Source organism: Balearica regulorum, chromosome 2 (genome assembly GCF_011004875.1).
Source record: "Balearica regulorum gibbericeps isolate bBalReg1 chromosome 2, bBalReg1.pri, whole genome shotgun sequence".
Lineage (NCBI taxonomy): Eukaryota > Metazoa > Chordata > Aves > Gruiformes > Gruidae > Balearica > Balearica regulorum.
Window position 1 is genome coordinate 135800391 of NC_046185.1, and position 16890 is coordinate 135817280.

Sequence of the window (16890 nt, forward strand, 5' to 3'; positions counted from 1 at the left end):
AATTGGTATATATAATGTGGTGCAGGTAAAGGAACTCCAGGGCCACATTCAATGGGAAGACTGAAAACATTTTTACAAAATTTCAATACAAGCCTAGCATAAAGTGGAGGCCTGGGGACTTAAAGCTTTCTTTATACAAGTTTTATCAACAATACTGTACCAAATGAGATCTGCACAAGAAAAAATTGGAATTAGACCTTTTGCTTATTCAATACTGAGGCTGTTAAAGACGAAAACAGCTTTACATTTCTGTGTAGCCTAAACGCTTTTTCCTTCTGCTCCCATATAAGCAACAGATGAGGATTTCTATTAGAAAGTGGTCACACTGACTACTTTAACATGACAGACCAGGTTTTGACATAGTTCTGAGCTGTAACTTCCATTAGGTTTTGTCAGTAGAGTAGATCATGAACAGCTATACCCATTCATGTTAGATTTGAGCCATGAAAGCAACAATGGCAGTAAATCCAGCTGCAAAGCCAGAGTTACGTAGTCCAAGCTGGAGAAGGATCCTAAGAGAAGAACATCCAAACATTTATCAACTCTAGTTTTGAGAAATCTGTATTTGTTCAAATGTCTCGGAAGGTCTGAAATGATGTATCTATGAAGTTCACAGTCTCATCCTCTTCCCTTTCCCTTAAAGCATGCTCCTTGCAAGTCTCTTGGAATGAATCTGAATTATGGTTCTTGAGCAGTACCCCACTGCAGTGTATTTTGAGCAGGGATCTGGTCTTCTACACATCTGCTTAAAGTACTGCTGGTGCTACTAGCATAATCTTTGTTTTACTAATATTTTTGAAAAGCAGCTCCAATAAAGTTACACATGTAGTTTTCTGCTGTTCAGGATATTACTCTATACTTTCAAGCAATTGCGAAACACAGACTAATTTCAGGGGAGACTGGGTGACAGGAAGAATCAAAACCTTTAATAAACCCACTTAAAAACCATCAAAAAGAACAAAACGTTCAGTTCAAAGCTGTCGTTTCAGATTTTTATTGCTGATTACTTTAAGAGCTCTTCTTTTACCATCATGATTACAGACCTCAGCAGGGAAGTCACAAAATGTCCAAGTCACTTCAGAATAGTACCAAACCACCCACAGAAACTTCTCCAAGCTGATGCTTCCCTGCTGTTAGCCAAGCACTGGCATTACTGCTTTTGTTACAGATAGAGACTGATTCCAGGCATAAAATGCGCAGTTCTGGCTCACCATTTTGTATTTCTATCATAGCTATAAGAACTCCCACCTATTTAAGTGGGAGTTCAGAATGCCTAATAAGCACAAGACCAGACCCAATGTGCTGTTCCGTGCTATTTTTGTCTTTAAAGAAAAAATCTTTTAGGCACAAATCCTGGGCATATAAGATACACACAAGTACAGAAACTCAGGCAACGTTAAAAAGCATACAAGAGAAACAAGTGCTTCTGTTCTCCTCTTGCGATCTGGAAACCTTAATAGTGAAAATTAAGGAATTTTATCCACACAGGGAGTGTGGTGTCTTTTATATCTTCATTATCTGAAGTGGTCTGTTGCTTTAGCATCTGACAGTTTGTCACATCTGTAGACAGCACTGAATTGTCAGCAAAGGGGAAGGCAGCTAATGTAACAACAGATACCCACTGACTGATTCTTGCCTTTCACGTAGCTGACTTAAAGCATCCGTTTACTCCCCATTCGATCTCAGAATGTTAGTCTCCTCTTATTTTGTAATTCCCAGCTTGATTTAGGGTTCCTTCCTTAGAAAAACAGGAACACGAACAGAGGACCTCATAACATCTCTCAGTACTTCACATGTCCTCATATGACTCAGTAATTTTTAGCAGTTAAGACCAAAAATGTACTTATCTGTACTTTATCCCAATTTTTATAATAAAAAGCTAAACAGAATGCTACTTAAACTTACTAACATACTACATAGATAATACTGCATGATTCATTCACTGACTTGAACAGAAAGAGATATATAAGAAAGATGAACACAAATTTGGAACTAAGTATCTTACTTAAATTATTGCAAAATGTTGTCCTAAGTCTATGCAGAAACACTGGTCAGTGCTGTATGAACTTAAACTGCCTATATTAAAAACCAGCAGGTGTGCAATCCACTTAAAAATCCTTGCCTTCTGTTGAAATTGCTTGCACAAAATAATTTAGATGTAAAATTTAGATGTACAGTTTGTTTATGTCACTAGAGAAAGAATAATTTGCAATTTTTGGGGGGAGACAATTAAGAAATAAAATATTTGAAAGCTGGAAGCAGACACAAAAGGGAAAGGTGCTGGGAAACAATAATGACAAAAATATAATAATGACAAAAATAAAATGACTAAATTATGCACTAGAAGACATAAAGTAAATACTCGTACAGATACTGCCATCGAAGATAACCTCTCTTGAAAGAGAAGTTCCACTGACACCATCTGGTTCTTAAAAGTGAAACTGTTGGTATGGCCTTGGGTTTTTTTAGCGTGACTTTTTGTGAGAAGAGCTAATTTTCCCCCAAGTGCTTTAGCTGCCTAATGAATCTGCCAAAAAAATCACATTCATTGCTGGGACAATGACCCATGAAACAACATTGAGGAGTTGCTCTCTTGCTTTTCTAACCATAGTCTAATTACAGTAGAGTCTTTGAACCACTAAATCTTGTGGAAACCCCTTCTAGAAACATTAATGTATCTATCTTGTGACCTTCTTCATGGACAGCCACTCTCATACACATTACTGCACCCAGTGATTAAAATATTAAATAGTTAAAACCCCAGCAGCCTCATCAGTGAGACAACAGCCACTTGAAGTGTGGGTTGACATGTGCAGGGGGAGGGAGAAGGTAAACAGAAGGCAGCTATGAATAGCCCTCAAGGGTTTTGAGGCAATGACAGCACGGGTGCAATACACAGGCCCAAATCTTCACAGCCACCTTCCTAATTTCTAATTCTCCAATAAACTGCATTAACTAAGGAATGGAGTGCATCTGGCACCCATGCTGAAAGTCCAGGTCCCCAGGAGCCACGCCAAAATCTGCACCAGCGCTAAGGGTGACAAAGGAAGGGCAGATGGAAATTAACCCCCCAGCCTAGGACCACCATGCAAACCTGATCTTGTGATTTATCATACAAGATTTAATCTGACACTAAAAACTATACAAAAAGCGTGTACATAAAATTGAGATTTGCAGTCTGCAAGGTGAACAAGCCCATTCTGACCCCATGCTGCCACAGCTAGGATGCTTCCAATGGCTTTAAATGAGTAGCACGACTCCAGTCACACTGTACCTTAAATGACTGCTTTCTCTCAAGCTACAGTACAGTTAATCTTCACATCAGAGGCACTTGTTCCTCAGCTGAAGAGTCAAATTATTATACAGTAACCATAGTCTCATCTTGTCATTGAGCTTGCAAAGTGAATTCTTAGAAACTTAGAGGATTCAAAACAAAGCAAGTTACAGAAGAGAGGAGGCGGCTTGAATTGACATGGCATTTGCTTAATATGCTGAACACTCTCTGAAACTTGAATGCTATGAGTCAGCGCTTCTCATGTCAATGATTATAGTAATTAACAGCAAGAACAGTAGATTTGTGTGGGGATAGAAGTAAATTTAGGTCTTTAGAATGATGTATTGAGCAATCAGCACCAGTTAATAGGCATGCTGGCCACAAGCGCAAAAATAATTTCCTATATGAGCAAGAATTTAGAGAGCCAAATTTACTCAGAGGTGGTGGTGAGGCGGCATGCTCCAGACTTACCCTCACTGATCCTTGCAGCAATCTTTCCAATGTTTAAATAATATAGAAACACACTTTTAACAAACAAGGCATTTTAGTCACAGGACAGGTTTTGCCATTATCAGCATGCCTGTTAACTTACAGCACAGCAGTGTTTATTACTTACTCAGGCCATTAGAAAAAGATATTTACATCTGTTACTAGGAACTCAAAATAGACAAAATAAATCTGTATTTTGTTTTTCAAAAATTTCTACCCATGTTTCTCCTGTCTCCTTAGAAGTCAGTATCACAAAACAACAGTATCCACAAATATCCACTACAGTCTAACAAGCAAATCCTGAGCACTCTGCCAGTGGTCATGACTTTCTTGCACATATCTATGGCCTTGAATAAAAAAAAACCTTGTGGTTAGGACTCATTCCACAATGCAGGAGCAGTTTAATACTCATACATCAAGTGCAATTCTGCAGAGCAGATTTGCATTTATCCTATGGAAAAAACCACAGAGAGTTGTTCTATATTAGGATAGTAACATTTCCTCTCATTAAAAACTATACCCCCCCAAAGCACGTTGAAATTCTGCACAGAAAAGTCTGGGATAAGGTGGTGAGTTTGGTCAAAACAACCAAAGGAAGCATTAATTCAGAATTACTCGATATCAAGTGCTGCCAGCAGTATTCCCACAGAGCTAAATTTGCAGACCACAGCTGCCACCTGTAGATTCCATCCTCTTTTCCAGCAGAGCTAAATAAAATACATAACAGAGCAGCATTTGTACATATGCAATTATATTAAACGTAGGGTAAAAAAAAAATATTAACGCTTAAGAAGAGACTGCCACCAACATTACCTTTTTGATTTCATCTTCAAATGCTTTCTCCAGATATTTGTATCTCCTGATAAGTTTATTGAAGACCTAAAGAAACACAGATAAACAGAAAAAGGCCAAGGGAAACATGATTGCCACTACTGAACCCCTAAAGAATATCTTTGATTAATCCATGATAAGGCAATTTTTTTCTTTTCTGTTATCTCCACAGCAGGAAAGAAAAAGTAGGAAGCACTGCTGGCTTCTCACACTCTAATACTCCACAGTTTCCCCTTAGACATTGTTTCCAGGAAATAAGCAGCCAGCAGAATGATATTTCTGCAGTCATCTGTTGTGTTGTCTGTCTCATGGCAGATCATGAAACATCCTTCTCTATTAGTTTGTTCACAAGTGGAAAAATACGTCTTGCAATTCTTGCTTTATAGAACAATGTCTGGATCAGAGAATTTACTGCAGTTTGAGAGTTTTCTTTTTCATACTTTTCAAAATGTTATTCCTACTCTACTTTTCACCCTACGCACAGACCAAAAGCAGGGGAAAGGAGGAGGGGAAGGTGGTTAACTTTGCACTGTTCCCCTGGCAATGCAGCTCTGGGGAAGCTGTCAGGTGTAAGCAGTCAGGTAGCACTGCTGGACATCTTCAGTACAGGCAGGATGTTTGTCAAATCCACTAGCATGAATGCTTACAACAGAACACACTACTACCAGGGAAAGAGGAAGAACATCTGACAAAGCTTTTAAAACAAGAATGTTCTTGGAAGCACTTGTTCTCCAGTTTTCACCATTTGTTGCCTATCATGTGACCACAGATTATGAAAGCAGAAGCAGCACAGGTGCAGGGTACATTCAGATGGAAGAAAGGAGAGATAAGAAATTAAATAAACAAACCACTGCTCTCACTACTGTACAAAGGCCACAAAACATATGCCTCTCTGTCACAGGTAAAAAAGTTTATATGGAGAACAAATAACACTATTGTCAGGCTGGATGGTGGTGGTGGGAGAAATTAAGTTTACAAAGTTTCAATTCACTTTTCAGAGAACATAGAATACATCCAAACATCCTAAAAGGTAGCATTTTGGCTCAGAACAAGTGAAAAAAAATCAAGTTGTGGCCATGCTGAGAGGCAGAGACATAGAATTCTACTAAAATAAGGCATAAAATATGGTGTAAAACAAAAATGTAAGCTAGCATCTCGTTGATATTTCCAAACAAAATTTTGTATATTTTTATAAGTCCCTGTAAATGACAGAAGTACACTTCATAAGCAAATAATCTGCTTAAGTATCAACACTAGCTTTAGTCTTTTTTCTTGAACACTTTTCACTCTTTGAATTGTTTCCATAACTAAAACCACAAAAAAATAGCCACACTGCTGGTTCATTTGGGACTCAGAGTAAGAAATTACCTAGAAGATAAGGAAGCTCTTAACACTATTTAAGCCTAACTCCACTTTTTCATAATACAGTAAGAGCTCTATTTCTCATTATGCATGAAAAAAACCTGGCAAGGTCTATAAAAGGATAGATCTCTTCGGGCATTAACTACAAAATGTTGACTTATTTTGGTGACTTTTTGATTTGAAATGCAGAGAATACATTGAAATTTTTACTGCTTCAAATTCTGAAGCCTTCCTCTCCATTTTCCAAAATGCAACCTTTTATTTTGAAGTTAAATTTCTCCTTGGAGGACTGATACTGCCAAGTTTTATTATCAAACCGTTAAAATATTAAAATTCAAGAAGACAGAATCAATGCTTTTACCAATAACCAGTCTTCCTGAAGCAGAACACCCTGGTTTTAAGAGATGATAAAGCTGATACACACAAGATATACTGACTCCCTTTCCAGAAATAAGTATATTTCACTTCTTCAGATTGAAACATGTGTTTTAAAGGAGCTTTCTGCTATTTAGCAAACATTTGTTACCAATGCAGATTCTGATCCCAGCACCCTTTAAATCAACCATGCACCTTTTCAGCAACTTACCACCCTCAACACCTTAGCAGGGACAGTGTTATTTATGCCTTCAATTACTGTCTCCAGCATCCCAATATTAACTAGTTATTTTAAAAGATAAATATTAAGTATAATAACAGAGTTTTGACATACGGGAGTTTCAACGGTATTGCATTTTTATGCAATCCTACTTGCATCCAGAATTGCATAGAGACTTTGAACTTTCAATAGAATTCTTACTGTATTTTTTCATATATTTATTATCTTCCATTAAGGAGTTACGCAACATCAGCTTCTCTTCAATAATGTTTCAGGTTTCATTGCTTTTTTGTGCTAATTTCACATAGGCCTATTTGTGCAAGCCTTCCTGCAAAAAGAAATTATATATCACTTACGCAGGAGAAATGAAAGCTCTTGGAATATATGCCCAGTTCCTAACTAGTTATACAACTAAAGGTTGGAGGCGTGAGCTTTATATTTTTTGTCATTCATATACTTCATGTGTTTCTAAAAATACGTTCATACAAATCTTTCAGGCTGCATACAGAAAAGGTCAACAAAAATAATAAGGATGGTGTCTAAAAATATACTGAACCAAGAGCAGACTGAAATAAGTAAGACTGCTTTCTGTAAAAGAAAGCATTGCTAGCTGTGACCAGATTATCTTAGACATCCTATTTTCTTACCTAAAATTTATAGTTAGGGCAGATTACTGGTTAACTGAATTTTCAATTGCCCTGTAACTAGCCTACTGCAGCCTAGACAGTCTGCAGATGTTCCACTGTAATCCCTTTAGATACATAAATGGAAAACAGTAATCAACCACGCTATTACTGACCTGAGCATAATTTCGGATTGCATCATGATCTTCATCTGCAAAAAATACACAGTGGTTGGTCATCTTGGTCTTGTCATTGTCATCTATGCGTGTGCCTCCAGGAGCTAAAAGAAAGAGGAAAAAAAAGCAAAACAAAAAAAAGCCAAGAAACAATTTCTCACTTTAGAGAATTTTCTATAATTGTAAGATTTACTTTAATAAGTTTTATGTTAGTATCACTGAGGCAAAAGGCAAGAGTAAGACCTAGCAGGGGAGAGGGGGAACAGAGAGAGAGGGAGCTTTGCGAGGCTATGGTGGCACCTGATAGAAGAGACAGCTGGCCGAGATGCTGCACCTTAGATCACACCGACCTCACAGGTATGAGATTCACATCACACTAAGGAATCTTAGCTGGTTTTGAGAGCACTGAGCAGTAAGTAAGTATGGGTTGGAGCATAACCCTTGTGCATATTTTAACTACTACTATAAACACCACAATAACGTAAATCCTTACCAAAGAGAAAAGTATTAGAACTCTGTTACTAATTTGAGGACTTGGAACATCCTCCTAACCTCTCTAATGCTTTCCAGGCCCATGTAAACTTTCAAAACACTGCTGCAAAATTTTTCTCCTGGCTTGTTTTGTTGAGCTTTATTCCTAGATATTTCCATTGGCTTTTGTTTCCTGCTTTACCTCGTCTTACAAAAACATCTTTTCTTCTTACATACCAAAGGGCAGGAAGCAGGAATCAAACCAACGTGACCAGTAAAAAGAGCCAACTTATTCAAAATACAGAGGAAGGTGAAAGGCATGTTTTTGCTCAAGCTGCCATTGATACCTGGGAGAAATGCTCCATGGACATCCACAAAGCACTCCTCATTATCCTTCACTTCTCTTAGCTAGCCTTTGCTGCAACATCTACAAAGCAAGCTTTACAACAGCTAATAACCTGGAGTGCTGTATTACATCTTTTTATGCTAATAAATTCTTCTGTTTCCCCCAGTTAGCATCTCTCTCATTTTCTTTGCTGTTACATTTATACGCTGTTTCAGCTCAGACCAAAGGCTTCTCAGAGTGCTACCCATTTTTTGTGGTATTTGCAGAATGCCTCACACACTCAAGTCCCTAGGTATTACTGCACTCCAAACAATAAACAATGCTATAATACAAAATGCAAGAAGTATCTAGATAAGTGAAATCGTAACACAATTTATAATTTCCACTTCGTAAAGGAAGACAGCATCTAAAAACAAGCAAGGCTGATCGTCAAGCCTTGATGGTACACTGCTGGTTACCTAGCATACTGCCAGCTACCAAAATATCAAAGAGTGTGTCAGCATAGCGGCGATAATCAAGCCGTGAGCCTGTTGCATCCAGAAATTTGGCTATAGCCTCCAGGTCACTCCCAGCTTCATTGAGGCCTTGGACAATTGTATCCCTGAAGACTGTGGGTTCAAATTTCTCCTTTTCATCTGCAACAAAGATAAAGGGGAAGGAAAAGAAGAATCAGTTTTTAAACTTTCTGTTAAAATCTTCTATCAGTCAGCAACTGAAATGACCATGGCACCTAAACATATTCTTCCCATTCTGGTCAACCCACCAAAAGTTAGTTTGTTTGGCTTTTATTGCCTCTGGAAATTCCACAGTGCTTACCCTCACTTCCCTCTCCTCCTCATCCCCACAACACCAAAACACACACAAATATATGGGAATAAATAAATAAATAAAGGGGAGGAAAAGCAACTATTGAAATTGTTTTCAAATTTCACTCTTACTTCTCTTGTCAAAGATACTATTGAACATGTGTATCATTACGCATTGCTAAATCTGATAGCAGAATAAAGGGAATGCCAGTTATGTTTACACAATCTCACTGTAGGAACACTCCATTTTTCATTTCTTGATATTTTTCTTTAAATAACTATGGTCACATATCTAAAACGTTTTTTGAAAAGACAAGTGTTCAGGAAAAGAGGAGATCAAGGTATTCATAAAAGTAGCTTTTGTGCAAACACTTAGGACCAAGTAACACAGTGTAACCAATAACTTATCTTTCGTATTCACAGACCTAAGCAGCACTAGGAACACAGAAATGCAGCGCTCACATTGCATTTTCCACAGCTGTCCCTGGTTGAACTCCATTAAGGTACAGTCTGACCCCCAGACAACATCCCTATGTTGAGCCATTAGCTACAACAGATGTAACTGCAACCACCAACAAAGCTAGGTAGGTTTACCCGTACCTCCTGCCGCTGCTTCTTGCGGGCTGTTAACAGCTTAGCTTACCACCGACACTTGAAGCTTTTTAACAAAACAAGTCTTGGCTTTACATAAGGACGCATACGAAATGCTTGTTCCCATCAAAATAACTCTGAACTTCAGAAACAGAACTGTGAGTTGTTCTGTGATGCTCAAAAAAAGAAAATTAGTTTGTTATCACCTGCTGACACAGATGTTGATACAAGTTAGTAAAAAACCTGCACATATTATATCCAGAACGTAAATCTAAAAATTTCTACTTACTAAGACAAATGAGAATTGGTAAAATTCCTGTCTAAACACGTGCTAATACACTCTGAAACGTGCCAGTTGCAACTCTCCCAGCCTTTTTGGGAGAAGAGATTCTGGACATTACACATCCTCTAGCTGCAGGTTTCCTTTCCCTGTGACTCATAGTGCAGCTTTTTATCCCAAATATCAATCAAAAAACCCCCAAAGACCTTGTTTTCTGATAATGTTTCTCCCCCCAATCTCTTTCCTCCTGCCACAATAGCCTTTAAGGCAATTAATTAATTATTTTATGCACAATGCCTACTTTTATCAGCTTTATTATTTCTAATATAGAAACGTTTTTCTCTCTCCTTGTTCCCCTGCACGTACCCCACCTGGGGTGCACTCATTCTACCATCTTCAGGGCATCAGTTGCCCATTCTCCCCCTCTTCCAATGCATCTCCTTACCTCACAGCAATCACATCTGGAAAGCGTGAACAGTCCCTCCTCCCACTGCGTCCCAGGCCACTGGGAACCTCAGTGGACTAGCCAACCGGTGTTTCCAAGGCTCCTGGCAGCATGCAGCCAGCAACAGCTCCAGGGCTGCCTGTCAAGCGCTTAGAAGCACTGGAAAAATGAGGCATCACCTTATTTTCCAGAAACTCCCTGAGACACCTAGCTTTTAGTGGCTTGCTGACCCTATTACCTATCTCCAAGTGACTTGTTGCCCCATCCCCTGAAGCTGGCCTGCTTGGACCAAAGCTGAGGATTACTCAGCATCATGGATACTCATATACACACTCAGAAAACCACCTCTTCCCAACCCCAGCTCATCCTGAAGTGATGCACATAATCACAGTGCCACCCTAGCTTCTCCCCATCACGCTCTCCTCACCCAGTAAACTACACAATAAGCCCCCTTCTCTGGGCTACAAATGACTTCTCAGGCTTTTACGTCATCCCACACCTTGGAGGCATTCAGGGTCTCAGATGTGTTACCTCAACTTACAGCTGTGATGAAAATCAAGAGTCTGCCTTTTGAGGAACCATCTCTCCTATCTGCAGGGCATGCCCATGGTGGACAAACCAGAGAGGGTCGAGAGGGGAAACTGAAGAACATACTTTTGGTCTGGGAAACACCTACAGAGACATATGCTACTGGAATCCCACCTGAGATATCAGAGCTGTTACCAAATACTCAGTTGCAGCTTTCTTCCAACTTGAAATACTAAAACAACCCCAAACAAGCAACAAACCAACCAACCCACAAACAAAGTCTTTTACTGCATAAGCCTAAGTACTTCAGTATGTGTACTTCAGGCAGTTTTATTTGCACACCAGAAACACAGCTCCACCCATAAACAAGTATCTGAGTATAATTATTCTCTTTTGGGTTACCAAATGAATATGTATTATTTCCAGGACAAAAAAAAAAATGCTTGATGACTCATCAGCCAGTAAAAAGACAGAGCTCTGTCCTAAGAGAGGAGTTAAAAAAATATCGTATTTTACTTTTTCAACTATATCCTGTCTAAAAATTTAAGATGTTCACATCTAAACTGAAAAGTGTTATGTGCTTGGTATCATGGGTACACAGTGCTTAGTACAAACACAAACACCATGATTAATATTTCTTAGCTATTTTAAACATATTCTTCTCCTGCCCCAGAAGTCCTCTGCTCATCTGGAGTACCCTACTATTTTCTTGTCTATCACAATCTAAAAATTTACACAGGAAGAGGAGGTAAACTCATTGCATAAAAAATGATTTATAATTTTATTGAAACATTTTCCTACCAAGATAATGTACTGAAGAGGAATATGCTGATGTAGTACAACAGGGTGAGTAAGAAGCCATCATCAAGAAGTGGTGACAGTATGTTGAGCTGTCAAGTACATAATTACTAAACAAGCACAGTTTCAATCACGGGCTAGCAGAGGCAGGTGTAGCTTGCAGATATGATGCATACAATATCCAATGCAGCAGTGCTATACACAGCTTTTCATTTTCATCATGTTCCCGGATCCTTATTTCCTTTATTTGCTTCTAAGGAAATCACAAAGTACATTTATACACCGCTCCTTAAGAATTAACCTTAACTCTTCAACAGAAGGTCCACAACTGTATTTCTGTGGAAGAAAAATTGGATGCCCCCTTTGGTCCCCTCTTCTGACTTCATGTTAAAGGTATTAATATTGACTTTTTACCAGATAATTTTCTTCCTGAAAGTAACATGCATCATTTTGCTTAGCTTCTTTTTATGCTGCCATTTACCTTTTTGCACTAGTTTTTCAGCAGATATTAACTCTATGTTATCTATACCATGGGAACAAACTTGGGTCTCAGGTATTGCCTGTCAGCTTACATTAAACAATACGCATTGCTTGTTCTTGTTAATGCTTTCAGAAGGTTTTTGTCCTGTGCGTATTTGTCAACTGTCTGGATACATAAATTTTCCTTATTCTGGCATTTCTGCTACTCCTATTTCCTCCTCTCCCATTTCAGAAAACACAAAGACATCAATTTGCATGCATCCAAGTACGGTGCAGTCAACACAACCCACATCCCACGTATCTGCACCATAAGCACAAATCCTGGCCAGATGCCAACCACTGCTGACCCTCACTAAAAATGCAGCATTCAATGGGGACAGAAATTATACTCAAAATGAACCAAACAATTTTCTTTGCCTAGACTGCTAAAAACTTGATATGGAACTGTGAGATACCTCCTTCCCTCAGAAGGTTCTTCCCTTTACATCACTTTTCTTCCTTCAAATCTTTTTAAAACTATTTTAATGCCCGTCACTATATATGCTGGAGGCAAGGTTTATACCTTTTATTAGCTCAACTAATAAAACTAGTAACTCTCCTACCCGAGTGAAATTTCATGACTCCCTGATATACAGAAAGTCAGGATATAGAAAAACTAGTAGTATTGTCTAGTTTAAGTCCAAGACACAGCTGTCTGTGACACTGCCATGATACAAAAAAGAAAATGTTTATACACACAGAAGGGAATAAACATGCTAGGAAGCCATTTCTCTTCCTCAAGCCCTCTGCCTCTAGAAAGATAACAGGTATCTACAATATTTCTAAGCAGGATCTTCAAATATTAAGGCAACCAGAATCCCACCATTTTTAAAGAAGAGATTTTATGTTTTAAGCACAGAAGTGTTTGCATGTTAAGATTTCTACATTAAAGCCACTTAATGTCCCCAATCCCATTTAAGTAATCTCTCAAAAAAACAAAGAACCACCTCCCCAATCTTCTAGCCCCTGTGCAAATCTTTTCCTTCTTCTGTGCAGTCAATGAGTATCTAGTGTCACGTTCAATCACTGTTACGGAAATTCAAGACAAAGGCATAGAATTACAAATATGAGCTGTTTATTTATTCTAGTTATTACTTCCATTAAATAGAAGTCAAAGACAAAATCTGTATTAAGACCCATTATGCCAAATACATTACAAAACATTGACTGAAAATAAAGTCTTTATGAGAGAGAACATTTTCTAAGACAATTTTAGCAAATAACATATGTACCATAACTGACTGACCTACACTGAACAAGGCATTAGATCAATCCAGCAGCATGCACATCTGATCGCTTTTACTGGTTGATCTGACAGAGGTACTACTTTAGAGATTGTTACTTCTAGCTACATCTATACTGTTGCTAGTTAACGCAGCGTACAGCTCCTACTGCACAATGTTCTGGACCACACTGATGGAAACTTAATCCTGCTAATTACTGGAGCATCGTGACATTTAATTACAAACAATATAGGTTTCTTTTTCTAATTGGTTATAACTACAAATGTTTTATGTGCATTATAGAAAGGACATTTTCAATTTAAGAGACTGCACTGGTCAAACTAACAGAGGAAGCGATGTGTGCAAGGGAAGAAAGATGAGAGAAAGTTGGCACTGCTTTTTAACATGACTGAAACCAAATTATTTTGCAATTCTCATCCAAGCTTCGTGACCATACCAGATCTCGAGAAACTCACTCAGCTCTTCAGACTCGTGATAGAATTTGTAATTTTCTGAGAAAGGTTGCAAGCTCTTTTTGTTTCTCTCATCCGCTCTGAGAAAATGCTCTTATTTACATTTTCTGTCACAAGAAGTTAAGACCAGGTGTTAGCTTTTGGTCAGAAACAGGAAAGTCAAGATGAAATAAGTCTGTTACATGACAGACAGGAACCCCTCCCATATGTGCTATAATAATCTGCTGTTGTAAAAGCAAAATATCTAAGCCTTCTTTTCACAAACCAGACAATCATTTATTACACATATTTTTGCTCTCTGCCCCAAAGTGTTGGGGATTTGTCTTGGACACCTAAGCCATGACAAATGAACTCCGAGTACAGCATGAGCAAGCATGCGCTCTACAGAATAGCTGGATGATCAGTGTAATTAGCACCACTTACCTTTCTTTAAAAATTGATGCAATATTGTACATGAAGAAAGAGAGCGTTGGTCATGTTTACCAAATCAGTAGCACAATGAGTAAAATGGGACTTATACAATGGTAATCGTTTTATTTTAACAATAAAAAAACCAAACTACGCTAACGCAGCAGAAATAACATTTGTGAAAAAGGAGCTTTCTGACCTCTATTGTTACAGAAAGCAGGGCCAACAAGACCACCTCATGGAGAAGGAAGGTGAGAGCATTCCTTTTCACATGTAAAAGGTTCATTTATAGAGATGACATTGGTTTGAGTCAAACAAATAAACACAAAAAATAAAAAGAAAAAGCCAGATAATTTTCTTTATGCAACCTTAAAATAAAAGCTCACATTTTACTTTCTCAGTTGAAAGGGAGATTTTAAGAAACACCTGAAACAAACATCTAACAAGTTTTCTTCTTCGTATGAAAATATACTACAAACTCAGTTAGAATCCAATTTTTTAACTGAGGCTTCTACAAGACTTAATAGCTATAAACTCAAATTTTACAGAAAGTGCTAAGATGTATAAAGAAAATAATAAAATTCATTAAGCTTAGTTAAAAATAACATTTGCACTCTTAACATGGCTGAAGAGAAGGGGAGAAAAACCTTAATCCTATTGAACTTTCAGTTATTCCACCTGCCCTGTTTCTAGTCATTTTAACAAAGAGGAAAATAAAGTACAAAAATGTAACATAACCTACCCCTCTTCCTAGTTTTGAACCGCTGGCCTGTTAGCACCGGCTTCTGATTCTTATTCATAAAATTTCTGGAGGGGAAGGAAAAAAAAAAAAGAAAAGTGTTTTTTTTACTACAGCATTTACAGACAACAGTTTAACCTAAAGGCAAAATAAACATTCAGTGTAGTAAAATCCCAACATGTGAAAGAAAGTTCTTGATGTATACTCAAATAATAATTTACATCATCTTAAAGATGAAGAGCACTATGATCCAAGAGTAACTTTGATGAGATGTGCTCTCTTAGCATCCCTGTAAAAAACCCCGAAGGTTCAAACCCAAGCAGGAAGGTGACAGACCCCCTGCTCTTACCACCAGGGCAGGGGTACAGCGGCTCACAGGGATGCTCGTAGGCACAGAAGCCATGAGGACGCAGGACCAGGACCCACCCTGGTGGGGTTGGGCACAGCACAGGTCTCACCCTCCGGCACGTTCACCGGCAGATGGACTCCTGGGGCTACATGCCATTCTGCTGAAGACACGACTGCGGTCTAACCACAAAGACAATGTTTTAACCATCAAATCCCACTCAAATGTTTCTTCCAAACATCACTATATCTTAATAACTTTTATTTCCTAAAAACATGTAGCTGTTGTAAAAAAAGATAACCAAATCCCTCGCCCCATCAATTTTGTGTATAAATACACAGTTAAGGACCTACCTGGCACATCATATAACAACAACATAAATAAAATAAAAAATATCAGGCTCACATTACTTCAGACCTTAATGGCGAATCTCAACATGCAAGATTAAAAAATTTGGGAAGTGATCATATATTAATGCCATTTTAGCTGAAGAAAACAAAACTATTTTTCAGCTTTGGATATAATTAGTTTAATCACACGAGACACAGCTTGCGCAATGAGCAGCTAAATCGACAGTTGAATGCAAACAGCAATGAATACGAGGAAGCTTTGCAGCATGTGGCAATCGTCACGGGTCATCCCCCTGTCCTGCTAACAGCAAGCGCCAGTGTTGGGACTTATAGGCCACCTATTTCACACCCTGCAGGTCATTAGGTCACTGTTACGTATTATTTGCTTGTCCAGAATCAGGCCTTACCATGCAAGAAACTTTGTCCTTTGGGCATGTTCTTCTAATAACTTTAGTTTCACAAAAAATTCTATTATTGTATTTCTTCATAGTGGACTTTGCAGGTCTAGTTTAAAAGTACATATATTTGCAAATACCTCTTCCTACCACGAGCAAAGAGAAACTCAAGCTCTGTGGCTAGAAAGATGCCAATCACACGCTACTATCCAAGTTAATGCTCTCTCTACCCCTGAAAGTTCATTTAACAACTCTGGTAACAATTCTCCAGCTACACAGTTTGTTCCCATTCACCAGACTAACTCTTCTAGTTGCAGCATCACTAGCTGACCACTTCTGCAGCATTTCAAATGTTTAACTTGGCAAACCACTGCTTTCTAGTCTAGGTCTGCTATTTATCCACAGTCAAAAACTGCCCACATGCACTGGAAATAGCCAGCACGGGTCAGAGTCAGAGTCAAGACTGGTTTTGCTTCCTGCAAGTCATAAAAAATAGAAAGATGCAACAAGCAGTTAAACTGAGAGGTTCACATTCATCACTGAGATTTAAAGCTACGGTTTTAACAGGCCAAGGAGCATTTCGAAACAACTGCAACACTTAATAGCCTTCTGGAAAAATGATTTGCCCATCTGCAAAGAGAGTTAAAAATGGCAAACCATTGTATCATAGCATCTTTTAAAGCACTGCAGGATCTATGCCTCCCTTCACAGCAGAGCTCAAAAGTCTCCTTCCCCCACTTAGCTGTCTTGGTGGCAGAGGAACAGGAGGTGCTTTACAAATTAATTGCACAGATAATCTAGCAGTCAACAGGGATAAGCAAC

At 38.4% G+C, this 16890-nt stretch overlaps 1 protein-coding gene and 1 long non-coding RNA gene across 3 annotated transcripts in view; one reads left to right on the forward strand and one right to left on the reverse strand.

Annotated features, from left to right (window-relative positions):
• LOC142600570 (uncharacterized) overlaps window positions 1-16890 on the forward strand; it is a 68543-nt gene that overhangs the window by 38234 nt on the left and 13419 nt on the right. The window lies entirely within an intron of this gene.
• Window positions 1-16890, reverse strand: part of BZW2 (basic leucine zipper and W2 domains 2) — a 59718-nt gene that overhangs the window by 20802 nt on the left and 22026 nt on the right. For both annotated transcript variants that reach the window (XM_075746069.1, XM_075746068.1), the window contains exons 2-5: window positions 14981-15045; window positions 8626-8802; window positions 7351-7454; window positions 4577-4642 (exon numbers count right to left, since the gene is read on the reverse strand). In XM_075746069.1, coding sequence (XP_075602184.1) covers window positions 4577-4642; window positions 7351-7454; window positions 8626-8802; window positions 14981-15038 — 405 coding nt within the window. In that variant the 5' untranslated portion in view covers window positions 15039-15045. The remainder of the gene's footprint in view (window positions 1-4576; window positions 4643-7350; window positions 7455-8625; window positions 8803-14980; window positions 15046-16890) is intronic.